Source organism: Xiphophorus hellerii, chromosome 11 (genome assembly GCF_003331165.1).
Source record: "Xiphophorus hellerii strain 12219 chromosome 11, Xiphophorus_hellerii-4.1, whole genome shotgun sequence".
NCBI lineage: Eukaryota > Metazoa > Chordata > Actinopteri > Cyprinodontiformes > Poeciliidae > Xiphophorus > Xiphophorus hellerii.
In genome coordinates this window covers 24,381,368-24,407,560 of record NC_045682.1, presented here as the reverse complement: position 1 = coordinate 24,407,560, position 26,193 = coordinate 24,381,368, and the positions used below count along the sequence as shown (strand labels likewise).

The 26,193-nt window shown below is 37.9% G+C and overlaps 1 protein-coding gene and 1 long non-coding RNA gene across 2 annotated transcripts; one reads left to right on the top strand and one right to left on the bottom strand.

Annotated features, from left to right (window-relative positions):
* Positions 1-973: 973 nt before the first annotated feature.
* On the bottom strand, positions 974-6,605 carry LOC116728872 (uncharacterized). Its single transcript, XR_004341040.1, has 3 exons — positions 5,954-6,605; positions 4,712-5,012; positions 974-1,303 (listed from the first exon to the last, which is right to left on the bottom strand). It is a non-coding gene; the product is annotated as an uncharacterized LOC116728872 (long non-coding RNA).
* Positions 5,246-25,184, top strand: mntb (MAX network transcriptional repressor b). Its single transcript, XM_032577189.1, has 6 exons — positions 5,246-5,607; positions 11,844-12,432; positions 12,512-12,553; positions 13,103-13,214; positions 19,353-19,545; positions 20,745-25,184. The coding sequence occupies exons 1-6, from the start codon at positions 5,532-5,534 to the stop codon at positions 21,545-21,547; spliced, it is 1,815 nt and encodes a 604-aa protein (XP_032433080.1). The 5' UTR covers positions 5,246-5,531; the 3' UTR covers positions 21,548-25,184.
* Positions 25,185-26,193: the final 1,009 nt, after the last annotated feature.

Below are 26,193 nucleotides of genomic sequence, written 5' to 3'. Positions count from 1 at the left end.
AATTTGTGTTTTTAAGTATTTTTATTTCCATTTGGTAGTTGATTTCAAACTTTTTTATTAGCCAAATTTACAATTCAATTTATCTATCTTGTATTTTAACACATTAGACATAATGTATGATTTTGAATATATCAATGATTATTTTTCTAAAGTAGTGACCCTAAAAAAAAAGTACAAAATACATTTAAAAAAATCCCTATTCCCCAAAAAAGAAAAAAGTAGAAAATTTGGAATATTGTGTCATTTAAAAATTATATTGCGATATAATTTTTTGGCTTCATGCGTAAGTTTGTAGCTTTAGGACAAATGTAAAAGAAGAGGTTTTGTGAGCAGAGAACCCAAAAATTATACTCAAGTAAGAGTAGCATTACTTCAACATATTTTTACTCAAGTAAAAGTAAAAAGTAGCAGTATGAGCAAAAAAAGTATTTGGTAAAAAGTCTATTCAAGTAACTCATCAAATTATCACTCATTTAATAGTTAAAAGTTACACAAATGGAAAAAAAGATAAAATAAAGTGGAAATGTTGGTATTTTAAGGACCAAATTGATAAAAATTCAAATAAGTAACAAAAATAACAAAATCAGACAAAATATTTTTTTTCCAAATCAGTTTCTTTCAATAAAAAAACTCATGAAACTAAAAAAGCTGCAGGTTTGTGTCTGGTGAATTTTTGGTTAAAACATGTTTGTTTTTCATTCAGTGGGTAGAAAATCCAGACATTTTACTCAAGAGTAGAAATACTTCATAATAAAATTACTAAAGTAAAACGTACAAATACTCCTAAAATCATATATATATAAATTTCAAAACTTACTCAAGTGACTGTAATTGAGTAAATGTAACTAGTTTCTACCCGGCTCTGTTTGTGTAATGATAAACCTGGGCCGTTTTTCAGTGGAGTAGAAACATTGGCCTACATCCTCCCAGACTCTCCCTCATTCAAGCCGAAGATATTAAAACTGAGCAGAAATGAAATTCTCATTTATTTTGCTTTTGGGTCACCCATTTTTCTCAGATATAACACTGGGTCCGGTTCTTGGAGGGAGCAGAAAGCGAGCAGCCAGCGGAGATCCAAATACGCTGGCATGTCACGGATGTGTTGAGAGGTTTCAAGGTCAGCACTTACAGCAGATCGGGCCTCACCTTCTTATGAGAGCAGAGTGTTTTCAGAAAGCATCCGGCCTTTTTAATGTGGTGTGTCAGCCTCTGTGCTGCAGAATGGGGCAGAGATCTGCAGGTTTTCTGCTCATTTTAGTGGGTTTCATGTCATCAGGACGGTTTATATCTTGTGTTGTAATCTCTGCAAAGCCAGAGGAGAAGGTAAAGAGAAGCAGTGTTTTAGGATATAGCGCACTCTAGTGGTGCCATGCACAATATTTTTTATTTTATGCCTATATTCATTACCTTGCAAAAATATTTATGGGCCGCAAACTTCTTCAAATTTGTTACAAAAAATGTTTTTTGTGTGTTTTTTGTTTAATTTTCTGTTACATAAAGCACACAACTGATGGAGACACAGACTGAAAGATTTGATAAAATTGAGTAAATGAAAATGCATATCATACTCTTCAAAGTTATATTTATATAAAAAAGACTGAATATCATGAATCATTTAAACATCACAATTATGCAACACTTTGAGTGTTTTATTACATAAAATCATAACATAATACACTAAATAAACCAACCAAAGTAAAACTTGGGAGAAATAGTTTGTATGTTTCATTAAGAAAATACTTTAAAAGGTCAATTAACCCTCAACAACAAATAGCAGATTGAGACTTCACTAGGAAAAAATATGCATATTGGTAAAAGAGATAATATTTCTGAGACGGTATCCAATAGATTAATGAAGGTTAAACCACGTAAAACGCCTGCTGAGGCCGTGGGATTGATTAAAACAGAGGTAATCAATCAATACTTTTCATTGATCTTGTAAGAACAAACTAACATATTTATACTGTGATTTTAAGTTTCTGTCAACTAAATATTAGATAATTCATACTAAGGGCATGTTCAGATCTATTTAAAGCCACATTTTATAAATAAAATAGTTACTTAGCTTGGATGTAAATGTTATGTAGAACAGGGGTGGTCAAAGTGCGGCTCAGGGGCCATTTGTGGCCGTCAACTGATTTTTTGCGGCCCACCAAATGCAATTGAAGAATGATAAAAGTGCTGGGTTTTTTTATAATCAAACTTTTATAAGAAATAGAACCATGTCTATTACTAAAAAGGCGACTTTGCTGCATCCAAATCAACTTTAATTTGTTAAACTTGGGTAAATATGGCAAACATTTTGACAGAAAGTGATTCAAATCCAGTATAAATTTGTTCAGTTGAGCCAAAAAATTTACAATTTGAAAACTAGATGTATTTCTTTTAATGCAGGAAATGTCCAAAATCCTGTTTACATTTTTGAAACTTGCTTGATTTTACTTCTTTGTTGTTGTTGTTTCATTGACTCGATGATTTTGGCCCATGTGACAGAAAGTTTGGACATCTTTGCTGTAGAAGTAGGACTCAAACCGATTTCTATCACATTGACGTAATTTAAATATGTTTTTGTATAATTACAGTAATAAATAATGAGTAGCCATGTTAAATATTCTATGTTTTTCTCCATAAAAACATTGGTTATTCCTCTTTGGTGTGTAGATCCACAAGTGATGCAGCATTTCTAACTGGGTCACCTCAATCCATTCCTCACATCTCTCCCACCCCACTGGCTCTTCAAGTCATCACTCTTCCTCCTCTTCCTCGCTCCTCCGGTACGGCTCATGTGCTGAATCTGTATTTACTCAATTATCTATGTTAGCTTTTTATACAATAGCGTTATTTTTTTTTTCCTTAAATTGAGTTAATTACTTTAAAGTCGGTGAGGAAATAGCGGTGTGTTGTTCAGTTAGCTGAGTTAGCGCCTTTCTGAGCTGCTGTTGTGATTGGCTGATCTAGTCAGTCCATAAACATGGCGGACTCTGGCGTCCCATTAAAGACTGTTGCTATGGAGACACAGATAATCCACATGTTTTTTTTATATTGTCTCTTTACATGAACATAAACCATTAATGTTCAGGTAAATCTTAGGATTTATTTTCTCTTAAAGAAGACCAAATTATTGTGTTCTCTTCAGATGGGACAAAATATAAAGTTTGGTGGAAATTTTGGTATTTTAATGTTGAAAATGACAATAGTTCATATAATTAACAAAATCAAGCAAAATAATTTTTTTTCAAATCAGTTTCTTTCAATAAAAAATTTATGAAATCTGCAGGTGTGTGTGGTGAATTTTTGGTTAAAACATGTTTGTTTGTCATTCAGTATGTAGAAAATCCAGACATTTTACTCAAGTAACAGTAGAAATATTTCATAATAAAATTACTCAAGTAAAAGTAAAAAGCACAGCGTTGTAAAAAAAACTCCAAAATTAAATTTTTTCAAAAAAGTTACTCAAGTAAATGTAACTCTAAATAGACCAAATCCCATGTTTAGAGAAAAGAGGAGAATCACAACATGTTTTACTGATGCTGATAAAGTTAATTAATTCCCCTGAAACTTTAATTAAAACAGCTGCAAAGCTGAAAGTTTATTGTCTCAATCTTCTTATTTCTTTCTTTAAACTGAGACTTTCTTCTTGCCACATTTCCATACAAATCTGATTTATCGGTTGTAGGAACAATAACTCTGTCCATCAATCAGCTAAGGGGAAAATTAGACATCTAATTATTTTTCACTGACACATAAAGAAGTCTGCCATTAAATGTCTGTAAGGCACACTCCTGTGTAAAATGAAAACAGTCATGATTACCCAACTTTACAAAGAATGACAGACAATAATTCACAATTTTTTGGTAGACATTCTTACTTTTAACTTTTCTTATTCTAAAAAATAATTTTTGATATGTTAAAAAATTTAAGCATGACTCCCGCTTCTGAAGTATGCATGGTGTCACTTACGATGTACCACAGGGCTCAGTTTTAGGCCCCGAGTTATTTAAATTGTTCATCAGTGACTCATATAAGGTCTTAAGAACATTTTTAAAATGTGTGACATGAGCAGAAATTAATAAACTTATATTATTATGGTTTGAATTAAATAAATTATCTATAAAAGTAAATAAAACAATATTATGTCTTCTTGAAACTTTTGAAATAAACCTGGTGTTTATTTCAAAAGTATGGAAAGAGTGTATAAATAAAAGTTCTGGGCGTGAATTTCAATCAAACTTGCTGGAAAGCTCACATAAGTATTGGAAAACTGGGAAATATAGAAAACATTTTGGGTGAACAATCATGTTATATAACGTGCTGAATGTAGGGTTAAACCGATAAAACAATAATCTCTTCATTATGTACACACAAAAAAAATGAGTGATAAGGGTTATAAATCATGTTGAACATGGTGAACATAACAGCAGTTTGTCCTTGAAATTACAAGCATTAAAGTTTAAAAGGCTGTTCTATATATGTACAGGAAAATAACAATAAGAAAAATAATAATATTCAAAAACCTTTCCAAAAAAGACAGTATAAGATTAATTAAACATGGAACAGCATATTGCTCAACACAAAATTCCCAAAAGATACAAACTTTTCATGTTTATTTTCCTCATTTTTTGCAGTGTATGTGTTATGTTCATATTTTTTTCGTAATGTTTCCCTGTACTATATTCGAAATGAATAAAAAGCCATTCCAGTTCATCAGTACCTCATCGGAGGTAAAATGAGAACAGCTGCTCCTTTCCAGAGAGGAACCACTTCCACGCTCCCAGGCCCCGCCCCTGTGGGTTTGACTGACGGCTCTGATCTGGAGACAGCGGGGTGGCCAGTCACGCTCTCGCCATGCAAATGAGCTGCTCCTCGAGCCGGGCGGGTGCCCATGTGGACCAGCACCATGCCTTGTTGTTCTGAGCGCTGATTGGCTGGCTGGCGCCTGATCCGTCTGCATGCGCTGCGGGCCAACGGCTGGCGCCAAACCGCGGAGCACCGATGACGTCAACAGACGATTTCTAAAAAGAGTCCCACGGAACTACGACGTTACAGGGCGAGTTGAATTGTTTTCGGAGACTTTATTAAAATTATATTTTAATTGTGTGGGAAATGTCGAAACCAGTGGTAAGCTTAAATTTTGTGAAAAGAGGCATCGAGGTGGAGGAATGCGCGATTCGGTCGCCGGGTTTTGCTAACGGCCGTAGTAACAGGGCGGGGCAGGAATCCGGGAGGGGCGGGCCTTACCGAGAACACGACTCGCCTTGTTGTGTGTATTCCCGTGCTCGCTTCGCCATCTTGTTGCAACCTTTTTTTTTTCTTTTTTTTTTTTTTTTTTCTTTACGTATTTCGGGATCTACTTTCTGTTTGGCTGGATTAAAAAAAACTGGCCGCCTGCTTTCTGGAGAACCGCACAAGGGGGGTTCACACGGGAGTGAATCCGCGCACGTAGCGCTTAATACCGGGGCACTACTTTCCATTCCCCCCCTCTTTCCGTCCCGGACCACCGGGTCCCCCCCTGCCGTCAGGGCTCACGCGAAATGAGTATCGACACACTTTTGGAGGCGGCCAGGTACCTGGAATGGCAAGCCCAGCAGCAACAACAAACAAGACGTGGTGAGTTAATCTGCAGACTGATGCCTGAAGGGAGCACAGATAGCAGAGCGGAGTGACACTTCAAACAGCGTCTTTTGGGAGAACTGAGGTTGTAGTATTTAACCTGCCTGTCTGTGGTGATGATGGGACGCACTGCAAGGCTTTCAGCGCCACAAAGAAGGCAAACGGTCACTGATCTGGCTTGCTGGGTCATGCACAGATCGTTTAATCTAAAGGCGGAAATGGCCAAAGTTGTTTTTCTGAACTACTTCTTTGCGCGCCTGTAGTGTGTGTGTGTGTGTGTGTGTGTGTGTGTGTGAGAGAGAGAGAGAGAGAGAGACGGTGTTTCAACACCCTTGTGACTCACCGTACGCGCGCGCATGTGTGTAATGGAGGCACAGCAGAGGATTTCCTTTTCTCCAGAGTTCATTTAAATATCAGACTAATCTGTTGCAGAAACCCAACATAAGCCCCTTTGTACGCAGTGGTAGCATTTTTTTTAAGTTTTAAAATATTATAAAATAACCAGTTATGTTATAATTGCCGCACCTTTTTTTATTATTTGTGAAAGAGTTAATTTAAGTGGATTTATTTTTGCTCAGTGGGCACCGGCAGGGCGGTGGCGAGCCATGGCTGCTCTTTACATAATACCCTGACATTGCTCAGCTATCTTATGACACACACACGCGCGCACTGGGGCGGGCCCTCACGCGCCCAGCTTGTCTAATTTGAATTTCTGAGGGGAAATAAAAAGTCTAGTAATCATTAACATTTATCACCTTTTGTGTTTGCGATAGAAACCGGTAGGTTGGACGCAATGATTTGTGATTAGGTCAAAGGAGAATAAGGAAGTGGGGTTGATTTTTTGTGTGTGCTGATCCCACTGATGACGTGTCAGACACCCCCACTCCCTCCTCCCGTTGCTGCATACTTACTTACCCTACCGCGTGCTTGGATCCACCCACACCGACCACGTGCACGCCACCCCTCCCCCCTTCTACCCCCACAGACACACATCCACGCGCCTTTCTAGTCCCCTCCCTTCCCATTCAGACAGTGGCGGGTCAGAGGGATTGGAAGTGGGAGAGTAAGTAAGTGGGGCAACTCCCTACTTACCCCTTTCTCAGCCAGTTCGGAAGATTTTGCGAGATATTAACCGGGGTTGTTCAAAGTGCGGCCCGGGGGACATTTATGGCCCTTGAGCTGATTTTGTGTGGCCCACCAACTGCAATTCAAGAATGATACAAATTTGACACATCTAGCACAAGGTCTTGATGCAGATGGAGATGTTTTATTTGTGATATCCGGCATAATTTTCTTACAACAACCCAACTTATTTATTCTTTTTATAACAATGCTTTTAAAAAAAAAATAGAACCACATATATTACTAAAAAGGTGACTTTGTTACGTCCAAATCAACTTTAATCTCATCTATTAACCTTGGGTAAATATAGCAAACATTTTGCCTGACAGTGACTCAGCTAGATGCATTTCTTTTAATACAGAAAATGTTCAAAATCCTGTTTACATTTCTGGATCTAAAACAAGAAGCATCCTTTTACTACAAAAAAATGACTACTTCCTTTGCTTGATTTTATGTTTTGTTTTGTTAATTTTTCACTTTCTTGGTCCGTAAGTACTTTTGACTTGACGATTTTCCATGTGACAAAAAGTTTGTACATCCCTGAAATGAACAATATAGGTATGAACTTTGTGTTTCCTCATCAAGACTGCTATGAGGGATTTTAAAATGTTAATGTTGGAAAAGATTAATTGCAGTGACATGCGGTGAGGTGCAAAGCTGGTGAGGAACTGACTTAGTTATAATCAGATATACAAATCTAGACCACCTGCATGTTATTGTTTACATAAGGAAATTTTGCGCATGCTTACAACACTGGAGGGCAAAAAGACAATTCTTTTACATATCATGCATAGCCGCACTGCAGCCGTAGAATAATTACGTTAACAATGAAACTTGGAAATGTAGATATTATTAATTTCGTGCCGTGCTCCACAGCAAAGGGAAACCCCGTTGAAGTACTACTCAAAACCACGTCTTTCTCGCTCTCTGCATTGGCCAGGCTACACACAGACTCGTTGCCATAGCAACTGACAACAACGCCCCTAAAATACAGAAATATTTCACACACAAAGAGCAGAACATTCAGTCTGTTGCAGTAGTATGGTTTTAGGCTTAAAGTTTATTTTTTGATTATTAATAAGTGATTGCCGTGGTACGAGGAGAAAACGATAAATGTATCGCTGCACTTGACTTTACTGTATGGCTAGCTCGCTGTTACTGTCTCTTACTCTGCGTTTGTGGAGTCACAATGTCTGGGATCATGAGCGCCCCCTGCCATGAGGTTAGGGAACTGCCTGCCTCACCTCGAATCTGTTCTCTGCCGTTTCTGATCGCTCCTCAGCACATGAAACATGTTGCACACACAGTTTGTAACATAAAGCACTGTACATTAAGCTAAATTATGGAAAATCAGTTCATATATTAAATGTTTTTACCATGTTATTGGCGACGTACAGACAGGAGGAGCATACTGTCATAGAATGGCAGCCAGTGCAGTTAGCAAGAGGTTGATCAATCCCAGGTGAGGCTCAACTCGCTGCTGCCTCACCAGCTGCGCTTCCAAACATTTGAATGGGAAAATGCGAAAATTCAGCCATTTTGAAGAAAAAAAAAAATAAATGTTAAGCTAATACTTTACAGTACAAACCACAGGGTGAAAATAGCAATATAAATTATTTTATCATTATATTTTTCCATTATGACAGGTGAGGCTCTGCCTCACTTGCCTCCCCTGACCGCACGTCACTGGTTAATTAGTAGTTAAGGTGAGAAACAGGGATGGTGACGTAGACTCGATACTTTATTGTGATGTTTTCTGCAGGGGATTTTTGGTCAAAAAGTAAAATCTACCAATGTCAAAAAATTATTTTGATCAGTTTTACTCTAACAAAACCATCACAATTTGTTAGTAGTGCAAAGGTTTTTCAGTCAATTAGCATATTATGCAAAAATCTTTTGGAAATGTAGCTGTGTTGCATATCACATTCTAGCATATTCTTCTCAGTCATCAAGGTCCAAACTTGGGTAAAAATCACCCACAAACATGCAGTTTATTAAATCCACCCAGTCATAAACTGCACTTGCAATATTTTAGTGGAACAAAGTAACTGTTTAAAGACTGATAAATCATAGTAAGCCCCAAACACAAAATCGGTTTTGTAAGTTTGCCTATTTATTAATAGAAATAGGCCTGTCACGGTAACAAATTTTGCTGGACAATAAATCGTTCCAGAAGTTATTGTGATAAATAATAATGTTGTTATGAGACAATTTTCAAGTGATGTAATGGTGATGCAATATAATAATGCAAGAACGCATTCTCAAAGATCAATAAACTTTAAATTCTAATGAACATTTAACACTGGAACTGGAAAAAATGTAATTAAATATTCAAAATAAATAAAACAAAACAATAGAAACAAGAAAATAAAATAATGAATGAAAAAAAGGCTGTTTGAGACCAATTCACCAGACTGAAGACTTTTGTCATCCAGTTTTTGATAGAAAAGAGAAAAACAACAACAAACATTTGCAAATCATGCAAATGGAAATTATCGAGCTTTTAAAATTTATTAAATTGCGACTGGCATAACATTTCCAAATTTTTGGAGGTGTCGACTGGCACCTTTAAAGCAGTTGAAATATTTTTTCAGGTTTAATAAATTAAATGCAGACATAGACGCACCTCAGTCTTCTTTTCAGTGAAGGTTTGTGGATATTTATGTTCTTATTTACTATAAAATCAAAAATAATTTTTAAAAGATAAATACTTTGTGTTGCACCAGCCACTTTCTACTTTAACTCATCAGTTTTCAAAGAAGGTATATTTATATGCATGTTTTGATACGCAACATCCTACAGCAGACAGTTTGATTTCACTGCAAAAATATACTGCAGAAGATACAAACGGCTAATATTGTATTATGAAAAACTGGTATTTTTCAAGTAGTTGTTAATTAATGTACAGAAGAAAGAGTGCAGAGAGGAGAGGCTTTTATTCTGCATATCATCATGACGACAGTATCCAGCTGCGCAGGTCCTCTCAGGGGTGAATGTTCTCCTAGGTGAGAGGAAATTGCGCCATCAGGGGGTTTGCAGAGTCATGCAGAACAGAAACAAAAGTCTTGCCTAATGTGAAGCTGGGCCTCTTGACAACTGGTATTGTCTATTGTGTTGGAAATGTTTGGGTGCTGTATTAGCAGCACAGGTTGAGGAATCCCTGGGATCTTCTGTTTTTGATGTAGCTGTTTCCATGGTGATGCAGGGTTTTCCACATTACTTTGAGCCTGGCGCTGCAGTGTGTACTAACTACTCACTCGCATCGTTATGTGTGTGTTGCGGGTATTTTTTATCATTTTTTTAATTTAATCCTTTTATCTTCGACCTGTGATTTATTTTTAGACTGTCCTAGTGCGAATGCTGGAGTCTCACAACTGTCCTCTGCTGTTGTTGGTCAGTAGTCCTGAGGTAGCCTGGGGCTGGAGGCATGCTCAGCACTGGACCAGTCCAATCACAGGGCAGAGCTTCTCACACAGCTGCTCTTGTTTCCACTCCGTTTCCCACATGATGTCATTCACTGCTTGTGTTTGTTTGCACCAAGTGTTGTGAAGCTGACTTTAGGGATGTTGTAATAAATCAATTAATCGCATGATAAATTAAAACAAGTTCAATAATTTCCAATAGGATAATTTATCGTTTTCCTCTTTTCTCTCTTTTTCTACCAAAACTGGGAGAAAGTCTTCGGTCTGGTGCTTTTGTCTCAACTAGCTGTTTTTTGAAGGACAGTTTTGTTTGTAGAGACTTCATAACTCATTTTATGTGTTGTTCCTGTTGTTTTGTTTATTTATTTTTGAATATTTAAAGTGTCTTCCAGTTCCAGTGTTAATGCAACATGGATTTAGAATTTTATCACAATATTTTGTGGTACTATTGTTATAACAATAAACTATTTATGATGTCTTTTTTAGGTAACTATGGCTGCCTAAACACTAATGCTGCTCTTGAAATAAATTCCCATTTGACACAGGCTTCTTCAGGGCACCAGTTACTTAAATAAATGTGATTTATATCACTAAGCTGCACACAGCAGCTGCATTTTATCATATTTTCCAAATTTACTGATATACTGATGCTCTTATGGAACAAATAGGGGAGAAAATGGTAAAATAAAATTTCCGATGACACTGTCAGTTTTTTTTTTACATTATTAATCGGAATTTATCGAGACAATGATAAATCAACATTTTTATCATAAGAAACTTTTGACACTAAATAATAAACAATACGATAAATACCCACACCTAACTCCATCCATCTTCTCATTAACTCCAACTGGCTTTCCTGTCTATGCTAAAGAAAATAGCATGATGCTGCCACCACCATGTTTCAAAAGATGTTCAAAGTGATGTGCATGGTCTCTTAGTTGCTTCTCTTTTGAATACTCTTCTGTCAGATAATAACATAAGCTCAGGGATTCAACGAATTAATCGGCTTGTGATTATTTGTTGATAAATGTTTTATTAGATTTAAATTTGCTCCAATTGATTAGCTAATAATGTCTGATAATAATGTCTCTTATTGTTGTAATTTTGCCGGTATCCCGAGTCGGATGTGACTGGTCATTCTTAAGTTGATACAAAAATAAAGATGGCGGGGTCATACCAGAGCAGGAAAGAGAAACAATCCAAACGAAATCCAGTGTGCAAAATGCATTTTATGCAATTCCGTTTTGAAACATAGACACTCAACAAGCTCCTTAAGTTTTACCTTAATATGCAGCGTCAGCGTCTCAACCAATATTTACTGATTTGGTACGAAGGTGATGATGTGACAGAAAAGTGGAGGGCATAACTTAGGACGGAAAAAGACATGATGCCAATAAGCACGTTTGATTTGTAGAACTGCCTACATATAATAATGTGAAAAGACCACCATTTTTTTATTTATTCAGTATTTAACACAACTGACACAAAAAAGTTAAAATATAATGATGTGCTTCTCTTTTTAAATTCAATAAATGAAAAATGTATCCCTTTATGTTATGGAAAGACAAAAGTTATCTTATCTATCATACTATCGATAACTTGCATCCCAGTATGAATCACTTTAATTTATGTGAATTTCAACGTACTGTGTTTCTGACCGAAGTATTATCCGTCGCTCTTCTGCAGAGGATGAGCCGTTTAAGGAGAAGGAAGCCATCAAGACGGAGGCTGAGTCTAAACATGTGGAGCTTGTCGCCTCACCTCTGCCTGTCAGAGCCAACCACACTGCTTGGGCTGATGATGCTCTTCGCCAGCAGCCGCATCATCCTCCCGCCCCTCCGCCGCCTTCTCTCCCACCTTCACAAGTTCCCATCGCCGTCATCCCGATGGTCCCGGTCGTCAATGCGACACCCTCTGTCCCCCCCCTTCCCCTCAGTACGCCGATCGCTGCAGCTGCCACTACGCTCAGCAGCCCCCTGCCTCCCAAAAAAGAGAGCACTTCCTCTACGGGGCCGCAGCAGCAGCAGTCAGTGTCTCATCACCTGTTGTGCCCCTCCCAGATCAAAATGGAACCTGCTCAGCAGCTGATAGACGTAAAGCCGGGCCTATCGCAGCCTCAGATGCAGATTCAGTACCCAGCTTCTATTAGTACCAATGGCTCTGGCTCCCATCATGCACTGGTTCCCCATCAAGCACCACCTACACCTCAGCCACGCCCCAATGGCGTGACGATAGAGGACCTGAGGGGGATGGAGGGCAAGAGGAGACCTGGAGGGTTAGTTTAAGTGTTTGAATGGTGCAGTTAATTTAAGTTTGAGGATCTGTTCATGTTTACATTGCATTTTATTTTCCAGAGCGGGAACCAGAGAGGTGCACAACAAGCTGGAAAAGAACAGGTTAGTCTTTATGTTGATATGTTTATTGTTGCAGCTGATGAAAAAGTATCAAGAATTAAACTTAACAACATCCAGACATTTATTATACAATCACTTACTCTGTTTTTGCTCATTTTTAATTAACATTTCTGCTGTTATTGCGTTTGTTTTTCTGCACTAACATACTGTAAGTAATGCAAGTAATTTGTTTTGTTCAGTGTTCAGCAAATATGCACATTATGTGCATTTTTGAAAAGTGATTAAATTCTGTTGCCCAACGCTTGGATCACGAATCTGATATGTTTATTTTTAATAACTACACAATACAGTCTTGTACTGTAGTATATGATGACTATTATTGTTGTTGTTTTCTATATAGTTTTATTAACACTTTAAGAACTTTTTATGTGAACATCTGTTGCTGCTGTGACACCTGAATTTACACTGTGCAGGACAATGAAACCTGCTTGTAGAGTTTATTCAGTGAAATTGTTTTGGCATTTTTTCAGTTTATAAATGCTGTAATGGTTAGACTAAATTTTATTTTGTTTTTTTCTTAAATATCTGCAGGAGAGCGCACCTCAAGGAGTGTTTTGAGACACTTAAGAAAAACGTTCCTAATGTTGATGAGAAGAAAACCTCTAACCTCAGCGTTCTGCGCAGTGCACTCCGTTACATACAGGTCAGTAGGTCAAATATTTTGGAAAAGACTCATTATCTTCTTGTTTCTGCTATTTTTCTCCTTTCTGTGGGCCAAAGCCCCTTTGTTTCTCTCTGGGTGAAAATTGGCAGTGAATCCGAAACAGAAAAAAATTGTGAATGAAGTCTTATGTTCTCGTAAGTTTCCCATCATCATGACTGGTTGGCATGGCAATTTATCTGAACTGACATCAACGTGAGAATATAAGATAAAGTTTTAGCTAAAAAAGTAAATAAAACCGATTTATAGTTGCTCAGAACTTGCTTTAGTTGTGCAGAGAACAAATACTGTATGTGATTATGTGACGTTTTCTCTGGGTAGACTACTTTGTGGCCTGGGGATACAGTAAATGCAGTGCCGCCTTTTTCTGCAGCGAATCTTCTGACATTTGAAGTTCAATGTGCTGCGCAATGGAAAGTTAGTGAGCGGAGCTAAAATAGGCCAAGAGATGAGGGAATTTGTTCATAACACGGCTGGCAGCAAGATCACGGGGAACAGGAACCCCCCTGGGAGCGGAGCCGGGTGGATTAGAGACCCTGTTTGGGAGGGTGAAAATCTGAATAAAAGTTTAAGTCTTTAACCAACAAATAGCCTTCAACAAACACTGAAACACTTGTATAGATTTGATTTGCAGTTTTGTAATGTAATGAATTTATTTAGTTTGATTTACATGTAAATCAGCATTTTGTTTTGCTTGTTATAGATCAACACTAGTGAGCTGATATTAGCTGGTTAGCTAGTCAGGCTATCTGCTCCGGTAGCCAGGCTGCCGGCAGCTTCTTTACAACCTTTTAAACCTTCAGTGTACTGTGATACTGGGGTCACGTCTCTGTATGACCGTAGCTGTAATGTTACTCTTTATTTTTCCTGTGAGCTGTTTTGCTGTCGCCTTGTTTTTTCTTTTTTACATCTTTTTGTTTCAACACTGGGGTGACTGTTACCAATTGGTAATTACTTCTGTTTAATCCTATTCAGGACTTCAAAACATTCACACTCCTGTTCATTTGCACTCCATGCAGTTTTCCCTGAAAATGAATGAGCTCATTTTGATGCTGTTAGGTGTTCAACAGCTACTTAATCATAAAATCATGCCCTCCCAGATATTTTTTTTCCTCTTTTGGCAGCGGCGTTCATGTAAACCTGTAAATTCTGTCTCTCTTTCTGTTTCTGAGCCATGTGAGATCCAAGCACATGGCGACAGCAAACCCGGTGACGTCACCGTCGCTCACCCCTCTCTGATCCGCTGTGCTCTTTGAGACTACAGAGAAACAGGGAGGGACAGAGGCAATGACAGGTGTTAACGATGTAGCTGTGTTTCCATGGTGATAACAGGGGGATAGGTAGAGATTCACTATAGCGATGTCAGCTTTTTCCTCTTCATGTCTGCAGACTTGTATCAAAATTATTGGGTACCAAGAGGGCTTCTGGGTTTTTTTTCTTCCTTTCGGAAATACCTGTTGGATTTGTAATTAAGCCTGCAAGAGCAGACATTTTTACTCCAGAGACGCAGGAATCTTTTAAAAGGAAAGAATGAAAGAGCTGAGGGGACACGGGGGGAAGGGCATTTTGAGGGAAAGATCCAAAGCACCCAGCTGGCCAACGTCCAGCCACATCTTTCCTTGTATGCGGCCTTGTACTTTACCCTTCTTTCTTTTACAAACTGCTTCTCTAGCAGCCTGATCCCACGTAGGAGGTTGCCACGGAAACAGCTATGGGTGGCAGCAGTTTCCTTGGTGATTTACCACAGGACGAATGGTGACCGGGTTTGCATGGATGAACAAAAGTACTCCAGAACTTGTAGTAGTTGGTAGTGGACTCATTCAGAGTTATCCTGTGTCTTTGCTGCAGTTTTGGTTACTGTTGAACGTTTTCACATTTTGTTGTGTTATAAACCAGAAACCTGAGTATATTTTACTGTGATTTTATGCTTAGACTAATACAAAACATTTTCAGCAAAAAGTCATTATAACACATGAACAATTTTCTTTCTGCTAAATAATAACATTCCCACAGCACAATGCTGCCATCAGCATGGCAAAATGCAATTATTTCAGTAATCGATTCATCAACAAATTATTCTGGCAATTAATCAGATAAAAAATGTGGCACGTTTTGCAGCAGATTTTTTATTTAACAAGTTAAACTTATTTTATATTTTAGAAATACATTTGTAAATGAACAAATAATTCAATGAAATTCAATAAACATTTTATTGCTAAGAGCATAGCAATTGTTTGGTGTATGCTTCATTATTTGTAGCACAACAAATACTTCTAGCATCAAGATGGGAAGAGCTCAGTAATTTCTGCTTGACTAAACTTACAATTTAGTTTTTGTGATTCATTTATTTATTCCAAACAGGTTTTTAAAAAAAAACCAAGAGAACAACCAGTGGGACAAAGAAAAACATGCAAAAAAAATTGTTGTTTACATATTTATTTACTTTCTAAGCTGGTGGATTTTATTTAGTTTTATTGTTATAACCTGAAAAAATGTATAAATGTTTAAGCGATATGAATACATTTGCAAGGCGCTGATATTTAGTTTTTTGTGTGGAAATCATGTGGAGAAAGTTGCTTTTTCATAAAAGCCACCAGTTTTATTTAAGCTTCATTAAGAGCAACCTGTTGCTGCAAAGTCCAGTTTTATTTTTGTGTTTGTTTTACTCACCGTCATTAAATCTGCCTGTGAGTTTTTGAGCTGAACCGTAAACGGCTGTGGGGTCGGAGTCGCTCCGGCCTGGATCTGGTAGCAGGAGAGTGAATGGAGCAGAGAGGAATGTGGCTCACGTGAGGCGCCGTTACGAGGCCTACAGACAGAAATACGGCTTTCCTTCCTGAACTGTTGGAGCATCACGTTGGGTTTCACCTACTCTGTTGTTTTCAATTTTCAAAAAAACGACTCAGATGTGCTGTAATGAAATTAAGTAGATATAAACAAAAATCCCTTCCTTAGCCTTCATCCCTCTCCATCTCTTTTGGTCCCCTCTTGTAATCTATGTTAATGTCCTTAGCCTGTCACGCTATGTGGTGTTTTACGTCAGTTGTCACGCAAAGAAACTGGGTCACACAGATGGAGTATTGGGGCTGGAAAAGCTTTTCTTCCCTTTTCCTTCTCAACCAGAAAATAAAAAATTAGAATCGCCACACTCCCTCCCACCCCCCTTCAGCAAATCAAAATTGGGACAGAAGTCTTTTAAATGGCAGGCAAAGTTATTTTATCCATGATAAGAAAGGGATTTGCATATTTCCCTCTGGAAGTAAAACATTTTCCTCCAGTTAAAGGAAACATGGAGAACTGACTCTTAGATAATTCCTCGAGTAGCATTTTATTTGAAGGCGTGTGCATAACACCTGTCATGAACAGAGGAGTCTTCGTGAATGTTTATAACTGCTTCATGAACAAATTATGACTTTTTAAAATCAAAGTTGCATTAAAATTGCATTAAAAGTGTCAACTTTGCTTTCTGTAAATAATGACAATTTTAAAGCAAAGCCAATTAAAAGTCCATTAAAAGTGTGATTATTTACCGTATGATACGTCATGACAACAGTCATAAACATTCATGAAGACTCTTTCATGTTCATGACAAGTTTTATGTCAGCCTTATGCTCACCTGGAGGTGTTCAAGTGTCTACGGGACAAAATGTTGTTCTGCAGCTCAGCACAGGTTGGTAGGAGACTCTCAACATCTTTACTGCCATGATTACACAGAATCAAAATTATTTACACCAGCGGACTCAAACTGCATTCCTCGAGGGCCAGAGTCCTGCAACTTTTAGATGTGTCCCTTGTCCTGCACGCTTGAATTAAATGGTGGAACTGGGTCACTAACATGCAGACAAGCTCTACAGAGTTCTGTTAATGAGTTAGATCTAAAAGTTACAGGAAGACCCGAGTTTGAGACCCAAGCATTAAAAATGTCTACATTTATAATGGTGATATTTTATCTATTTGTGTTTTATTGAGTTTTTTTTCTTTCTTTTTTTAAAACATATATTTATTACGTTTTTCAAAATACAACATGCATAAATCATACAGAAGGGTACGAAGCATATATATATGTAACAAATTACTGTATAAGACAAATATACTCTTACCAATACGGCAATGAAAATAAAAACGTACAATAACTAAAAATAAAGTAAAAACAAGTCAGGGCAATTATCTAAGTAACTGGCTACACTGCACTGGTTACCATTACACTTTAGGATGTTTCATTGAGTTTTAACCCTTCCAGACCGAACAAAGCGGCAACGATCCAGCCAGATTTGCAGTACTGTAATTCTGCCACACTTTGCTCTATCTGAAAAGTTCCAATGCTTTCTAAAAGGAGAGATGTTACGCTTTCCAATATCGGGTTATTACGGTAATTTCGCCCCCGCCGTAGCAGGGACTGAAATTAATCTGAAGGGCATTCTTTTAATCTGATGAGACTCTTTTAATAGACGGTAAAGTGTGAAAATAACTTGCTAGATATTCGAAGTTCCAGTTGTTATGGATAGATGGGCAAATATATTTATTCACAGGACATTTAAAGAATTTCTTATAGTTAAAATAAGCATATATGTCCAGGTGTACATTTGAAACTTAGATCTTATAGATTTAATCCATAAATTTAAGCAGAAATATGGGATAGAGACCTAGTAAATTCAGCAGAAGGATGTACATTTGTCGCTCAGCTCTTGACACGGCTGTGATTTTAGCTGGGTAAGTACTCAGTTTGCCTTGCTGCTTGCAGGTGTAGTCTTAATTATGTTAAATGTAAAATTGTAAATACTCTTTCACACTTTATTTCATGTTCCTTCATTAAAGTGTCGCTTTGATTCTTTCACGCACGTTTGAGGAATCGAATCGCCTATGGCAGCCATTCAGGTTGCCAAAGCTCCTTCAGACTAGCGGCAGCAGGAATTGGGAAACACCAGGTGGAACTGCGAGTGTGCTGAGTTTATTATATGATCTGCTTCTCAATCCGAAGCTTTTAGAAACGGTTGTAAACCTGTCGTTCCTGGAGAAACGTCGGTATGATGCACCGAAAGTGGAGTGTCAGAAAGAGCAGGCACTAAAGAGACAGAGGCCAGTTTCAAAGCATCAAATTACAAAGCCAAATTTTGTTTATCTATAGCAACTGAAGGTAACATAGTTACTTGACTGTGTTATAAAAAGGCACCGTGTGCCTGGAAAACTCATAACACCGGCCCTTTAATAAAACTGATGGGTGGAGCTCGTTTAGATTCCACAACTTTACCGTCTCTGGTTTTCCAAACACAAATATTTCCAAGCAGCTGAATTTTTCTATTTCGTCATTAAAGGAAACGTGTAGGAGCTTGCTTTCAGCCAGCTGAACAACAGTGTGCAGCAACAAGTGGGGGAAGAGGAGTGCTGGAGAAAACCCTCATCATTTGACATTTTCTCTTTAAAAAGACAGCAGTACAAAAAGAATGACACAATATGCCATGTGTGTCAGCGCACCATGACAAGCTGCTATTTACACAACTACGGTGGCTCAAAGGGGACATCAGAGACGTCTTTTACTCTGAAAATGCAGGTCCTCGTTCTCCCAGTGGAATGATACTGGTGTGTCTGCTGACTGGGTGCGGCTGCAGAGCTTGTTGCACATGCAGAGACAAGACTAGACGGTTCTATAATTACCTTTCAAAATATACCTGTGCAAAATTTTAAAATTCTGTTGTCTTCATTTAATAAAGAAAAGTGTAGTTTACTTCTACTTTACATTAACTATGTTAGCAAGGAATATTTAGTTGTATTAGGATGTCAATAATCATACTGAAGTTGATAATGGACCCAATTAGTTGGTGATGATGTTTTTTCTTGCTATAATTCAGCTTCTTGTTTGATATTTAATTTCAGACTTTTTTCTGCACTGATGAGTTTTTTTAATGAATATTAAACATTGAAATATAATCTAATGTGTATTTTTGTACAAATTATACCATAAAGTCAACCTAACTTGAACAATTTCAGTGTTTTTGCAGAATCTGTTTTCTGTTCCTAGTTTTTTATTTTTATTTTGGAATGAAATTCTTCATATGTTTTATATTAAATTTGATGGAGGCTGTTTGTTACACAACCTGTTGGTGTGTTTTTCTCCCCTTAAAGACTCTGAAGCGTAAGGAGAAGGAGTTTGAGCACGAGATGGAGCGTTTGGCCAGAGAGAAGATCTCCACGCAGCAGCGGCTGGCCGAGCTGAAGAACGAGCTCAGCCAGAACATGGACGCCATGGAGATCGACCGAGTCCTCCGACAGACCATCCAGCCGGAGGACGACCAGGCCTCCACGTCTACTGCCTCAGGTGCAAAATGGCTGACAGATGCAGTTTTTTCTGTAGTGCACCAGTGCAATTTAACCTGGGTAGGAATCCGGCTGTTCTGGCAAAGCCTCAGAGGTTTGCTCAAGATAATTAATAAACAGTATGATGGAGACCAATACAAACATTTAAAACAGGGTTAGGTTATGAAACAATATTTCGAGCTCCGCAAACTTGCTAAGAAATTATCGTTCTACTAAATTGCACTGCAAAAATGTAAAATCTTACTAAGTATTTTTGGTCTAGTTTCTAGTGGAAATATTTTAGTACACTTAAAATAAGACAAAACTAACTCATAAGCAAATTTTCAGCAAGATATAAGAGTTTGTTTTGAGTAAATTATTTTTTATTATTGATAAAAAAGAACAAGTTACATTGCTGGATTATTTCACTTATGTGAAACGTGAAAATGTCTTATTAGGGAAATAATCTGCCAGAGGAACTAGTACTTAAGCAATAAATCAATTAATTGCATAATAAATTAAAAGAACTCAATAATTTCCATTTGCCTGATTCATCATTTTTTTCTTTCTTTCTACCAAAAACTGGATGACTGAAGTCTTCAGTCTGGTGCTTTGGTCTCAACTAAAACTTTTTTTGAAAGAGTTTTATTTACAGAAACTTCATAATTAACTTTATTTGTTTATGTTGTTTTGTTGATTTATTTTTGGTTTTTAAAAAATCTTCCAGTTTAAGTGTTAAATGTTCATTAGAGCTTTAAGTTTATTTATCTTTATTAATGTGTTCTAGCTTTAATATGCAGTTATTATTGCTTGAATTTGGTCACAAAACAACATTATTGTTTATCGCAGTAACTTCTGGGACAATTTATCATCCAGTTTCATTTGTTATCGTTACAGGCCTAGAAATCTGTTCACCCCTATCACTTACTTTTTGCTATATTGACTCTGTGTTTTGTGTTTATACAGTTTTGAAAACCATGAATACATTTTAAATGTTTTCTGGATTATATGTTATAGAGGGAAAAAAACATACACAGGTTTTTCCAGTTTATGTCGCAGGAAAATCTAAACTATGAAAACAATATGTGACGTATAGTCCAGAAACACGGCGCCTCTGCTTTATGAAATCGCTTTAAAATGCACTGTAGGTTTGAGGAGGTGTGAATATTTTGTAAATGCAGTTTCCTGTCATGATGTCACAGTTTTCTGTCTGATCTCCAGAGGGAGAGGACATCTTCGACCAGGATGTGGACGAAGAAGCTGCCGCCCGTCCCGCTCCCGCATCCCTCCAGAAACCGGCTCTGTCCATCCTCCAAGCCCAGCCGCTCCTGGCTCCACATCTGTCCATCCAGCACGCCGCTCTTCCTCTTTCTGGAGTCCTCGCTGCCCCTCCTCCCGCCGGTCCTCCTCCTCCTCAGGCCATCGCCCCCGCTCCGCCTCCCGGCCCTCCTCCTCCTCTTCCTCTTCATACTCCAGCTGTGCAGGTCCAGCCGACCGTCATCGCTCACGCCGCCGTCTCACACCCGTCGGTGATCCACTCAGTCAGTCACACCATCCCAGCCAACCACAAACACTTAGCACACATAGCCCCCTCCCCGTGTCCCGTCTCCTCCACCCTGCAGCCAATGGCGGCGGCACCCGTCACGGCGACGCACCAGCACATAGCCCAGCCCATCGGACACATCACCGTCCACCCGGTGGCGCACCTGGGGGCGCCCCTCGCGTCCCACCTCCCGACTTTGTACCCCCAGGGTGTGCCGGTCACCCAGCCCACCGTGGTGGGCCACATCACCCACACCTTCGCCCACCACGCCCTGCCGCACATCCAGGCCGGCGCTCAGGCTAACACTAACGGAGCGCAGGTGAGCAGCGCCGCCGTGGTGAGCCAAGGCAGCCCGTCGCTGGGGAAACCCACGGCGGTGCTCGCCCCGCACCCCCAGCTGGTTGGCCAGGCCGCTGTCCTCAACCCTGTCACCATGGTTACGGTCCCAACCTTCCCCGTCAGCACGCTCAAACTGGCCTAAAACAGAAATCCACCACGGCCTGACGGAGAGGCGAGTCGGACTGAGACGGCCTGGATCTGCGTTCGGTCGGATCCGTTGGTTTTGGATGTGAGAATCTTTGTGATATTTTGGTCACAGCTCTGCTAATGAGAACATTGCTGCAGACTCGGCGGGTTCGGGCCATTGTTGGTGAAAACGAGACTGTGACATTTGGCTTCGCCGCAAAGTCAGGAACTTAGTTTCACCTTTCCTCTTCCTGCCTCTCTCTCTTTTATTCCTTTCCTCTGCAACCAGAAGCACTAAAACGATAAGCTCGGTTCACACTCAGGCTCCAGAGATTCACTTCCATCGGCCTCGCTCTCATTCGGTGAAGGTGTCGTCAGCTCTTAATGTAATGATACGAGTGTGTTTCTCACTCAGATGTGATGAAGAGGAGAAGCATCACTGATGCGTTTAAGACGAAGCTCGCTGATCTAAATAAATTATTCACAACAACTTCGGTCATGTTCAAAGGAGAATATTCCAGATTTTTTCCCTCCTGTGCTCCAGCTTCACCCAAATTTAAACTTCACAACCAAACAAAAAATAGAGAAAATATGTTTAACTTCTAATTTATGTTCTGCTGCTTGGATCTGATTATATGAACACATGTTGGGTGACAATACTGAGCAGAATCCTACAGGAAAACTTCACATTTCACGCAACAATTTCCTTCTGCTCTCATTGTTCCCCCTCTATGCGTTTTATTTTCTGGCTGTTACCACAGCGCCCCCTGCTGCCGAATAGCACAGCTTACACTGATGTCACTCACACCCAACACAAGCTTTTTTGAGAGCCAAAAGTGCCACAATGTAATATTTAATGATGAATCAAAAGTGTCATAATTCAGACAAACAAATGAAGGAATAAAAAATGTTGGAATTATTTGAATGTGGCAGTAATTAAATGCATAGTTGGAAAAATAATCAGTTGTTAAAGCCATACAGAATCATTCCAGTTTAAATTTATTTTATGTCTTTTGTGCTTCAGTGCAGCACACAGTTAAGCTCTCTGAGAAATTTTATCTTAAGTTTTAATCAATCCAGAAGCATGTTTATGAATTAAAATTAAACGTAGATCGAAAACAAAAATGAAATAATCTAAAAATGATAAATCATTTGTTTTATTTGAATTTTTTTTTTTTTATATTTCATCTCAAAAATTATTTAACCTTTCTTGAGAATCGGTAGAAAACTCTTTAATACCATTACAGAAATCAAAACTACTTTTTTCATGTTTTGATTGGTATTATAATGATTTATCTTTCGTTAAGAAGATTCCAAATTCTTCCAGTTAAAGAAAACATGTTGGTAAAGTTAAAAGATTATTTTAAATCCTAATCAGATTGGGATATTAATTGTGATTGGTTTATACTGTGAAGGATTTTCTTCTTTTTTTTTTTTTATTGAATTGTGGCACTTTTGGACCTCCGTAGGATTCAAAACGCTTCTTGCAGCTCTGGAAATTGGTCTCTGCTCATGTGTCAGAAGATACTGTAAGCTTTAGTTAATATCGTTTTCCACTCAAACAGCTGGTGTCTAAAAACTAAATTAAAATCTGTCGCTCTTGTTAAAAAAAATAATAAAAAAGATTAGAAACTAATTGTTCTTAGTCAGAATTGGGAATATGTTCTGATGCCCACTAATGAGTAAATCAGTGTGTGTGAATGTTTATGTTAGACTAAACACATCATTCTGTCATTATCGTACGTTAACGCACTGCAAAAACACAAAATCTCACCAAGTGGTTTGGTTTAGTTTCTACTGCAAATATCTTAGTACACCTGAAATAAGAAAAAAAAAACTTTCAAAGAACTTTTCAGCAAGATATAGAAGCTTGTTTAAGTCAGTAATTCTTTAATATCGATGAAAAAGAACCAGATTTTTTCACTTATAATATGGGAAAAATGTCTGCCAATGGAACTACTACTGTTTCACCAATATTAAGGAGTTATTGACTTAAAACAGAGATGTCAAACTTTCTTTTATTTGGGCCATGGCAAAATTATGAACGTCCTCAAAGGGCCGGTTGTGGTAAAATGTATCGATGAAACTCATTAATAACCCTCTAAAATATGAATAAATAGCCGCTTGAAGCGTTTGGTAAATAATACCAAACATCATTACACTTTGATAGAATTGGGCAGAATACATACGAAACTACAGAAAAAGATTATAAGCAGTGGAAAAATAAAAGAATTCTGACTTTAGTCTCGTGATGTCAAAAATCAAAATTCTGAGAATTTTGATTCTTTCCCAGAAATCAGAATTTTTTTTTTCTTAGAATTTTGACTTCTTTTTTTTTCTCAGATTTCTCTTTGTTCTCAGAAGTTTGACTTTCTCCCCCCCAGAATTCTGACTTTTGATCTTAGAAGATTAAAGTCAGAATAATTCAGGTAAATTCTGGGAAAAAGTCAAAATTCAGAGAAAAAACATTCCGATTTTTTTTTTTTCTGTGGTGCTAATCCTCTTCCATTGAAAACTGCTTTCATTTAATTGATCAAATATTATTTAAACATACAACTGTTATTTACAAGGTTCTATTTATATGACTCTCTGGGCCACATAAAACTTCATGGCGGGCCAGATTTGGCACTTGTGGCTTAAAACAAGCTCCTGTATCTTGCTGAAACATTACTTCTAAGTCTGTTTTATCCTATTTTAGTTATAATAAGATATTTGCACTTAAGTTAGACAAAAGTATTTGGTAAGATTTGGTGTTTTTGCAGTGCATGGTGAATCTCCTCCTTTACTCCTCTGCAGTTTCCCTGCTTTACGTCTGTAAATGTGATTATATGTTTTATATATTCTCTGCTCTACTTAACCCTGTTGTACCTGTAGCATGGCTGTTTGTTGGTTGTGCAGTTTGCCCCGTGCATGATGGTCTGTGTATGTGTGTGAGTGTGTGTGTGTGTGTGTGTGTAGCTGTTAGCAGGTTATTTTTTTACACAGATTTATGAGACGAGCCTGTTTGAATGCTATTGTGCGTGCCTATACTCAGTTTCCCTGAACACTGTGACAACTCTGGCTAAACACGTACTTGGAGTGAATGGAGGAGAAAACGACTTCTGGGTTGTTGTTGTTTTAATACTTTTCATTTTGAGTTGGACTGCGATGCTGAGCGGAAAAAGAAAAAAAAAAAAGCCTGTTGATCTTTTCTGGGTAAAATAATATTGTCTATAACTGAAATTGAGTTTTGTAATATTTGTACGTATGGAAGTTTTGTAACTTGTGATCGTACGCATGTTTCAGCATATGAGTGTATGCATCTTAAATGCTTGTTTTCTTTTGGTTTTGTTTTGCATGTAGGTTGCAGTTTAGTTCCTTTGTTTTAAAAATGATCTTTTAATGTTTCTTTTCGGGACCATGTACAATACTGTATAACGTGGGCAGAATCCTGGACCTCATGCTACATTGATATTATATATAAAATATAAAAAACATGTTTTCCCTATGGAGAAAGTTTAAGTTATATATTGCCTGTACACTTTGGGCTGCCTTTTAGATCTAACTGTCCACTGTTGAAAATAACCATAATGAAAATGAATAAAACATATTAATGAAGAATTATGCTGATGGAAAAATAAAGGTTCTTAATAAATCTTATTACATTTACAACACATTGGTCTGTTTGTTTTTGTGGTTTAAAATTTTATTGTTTTTCTGACCTTACAAAACAAACATTAACATAAAAAACTGACATAAAACAATGTAATAAAAATTTTAAAAATCCAACATCACGCTGACCACAAATGGTGGGTAATGCTAAGGAAGAAGAAGTTCAGGAATATAATGACAGTACAAAAATAAAGCAGGAGAAGAAGAAACCAACATGACAAGGCTGTACTACAAAACAAATTAACAGTGTTTAACTCTTTATCACAAATGCTTGTTTTCGCTTGTTTGCAAGATAACTCTTTTTGTAACTGAAGCCATATTTTCCTGCAACTATCTTTATATTTTTAAATTAATCCACATCATCTGTGTATTTTGCATGAAATCCTAAAGAGTAAAACCAGGAGAAACCATCATCACTGTTGTTCTGCCTGTTCTCTCTCAGAGGAGTTTTAGGTTTTGTTGAAGAGCAAACACCGCTATGTTGAACTTGATTCGTAGTACAGCTCTCTGCGAACTGGTTTACCTCTGGGTCATTGCATCATGCTGCATCAGTTTTGCACCAAATAATGAGTCAGAGCATTAATTTTCCCCAGAGGAAATAAAAACGGAGCTAGGGGAGGCGGTTCCTCACTGTAATCCTGATAAGTATAAAAAAGGACATGAGAAGTAAAATAGATGCTAACAATGACGAGAGAAAATCAATTTGTCCTCTTGAATTTTCTATAAATTGTTTTTAGTTTGTAATTTCAACATTTTTATGGTCAAAATCGCTGGATTTACGCATTTCTTTTTGAAATACATGAAAGACCGGGTAATGCAGTGCAGTACTGTACCTCACCTCTGGGGGCGCTGTACCACACAAGTGTCTGTCTATGTCGCCAGTGTACTTGTTTAAATAAATATTTTTCTACAAATATTGACGTTCTGCGGTCTGTTTGATATGTTTAATGAATGTGGGTGGCATATTTAGTCTTACTGTTTGGCCATAAATGCGCAGTGAAAATGCGCATG

Coding starts and splice junctions, on each gene's coding strand:
- mntb (XM_032577189.1), top strand. CDS start 5,532: ATGAGTATCGACACACTTTTGGAGGCGGCCAGGTACCTGGAATGGCAA. Junction 12,433..12,511: donor GGCAAGAGGAGACCTGGAGG/GTTAGTTTAAGT, acceptor TTTATTTTCCAG/AGCGGGAACCAGAGAGGTGC. Junction 19,546..20,744: donor CTCCACGTCTACTGCCTCAG/GTGCAAAATGGC, acceptor TCTGATCTCCAG/AGGGAGAGGACATCTTCGAC.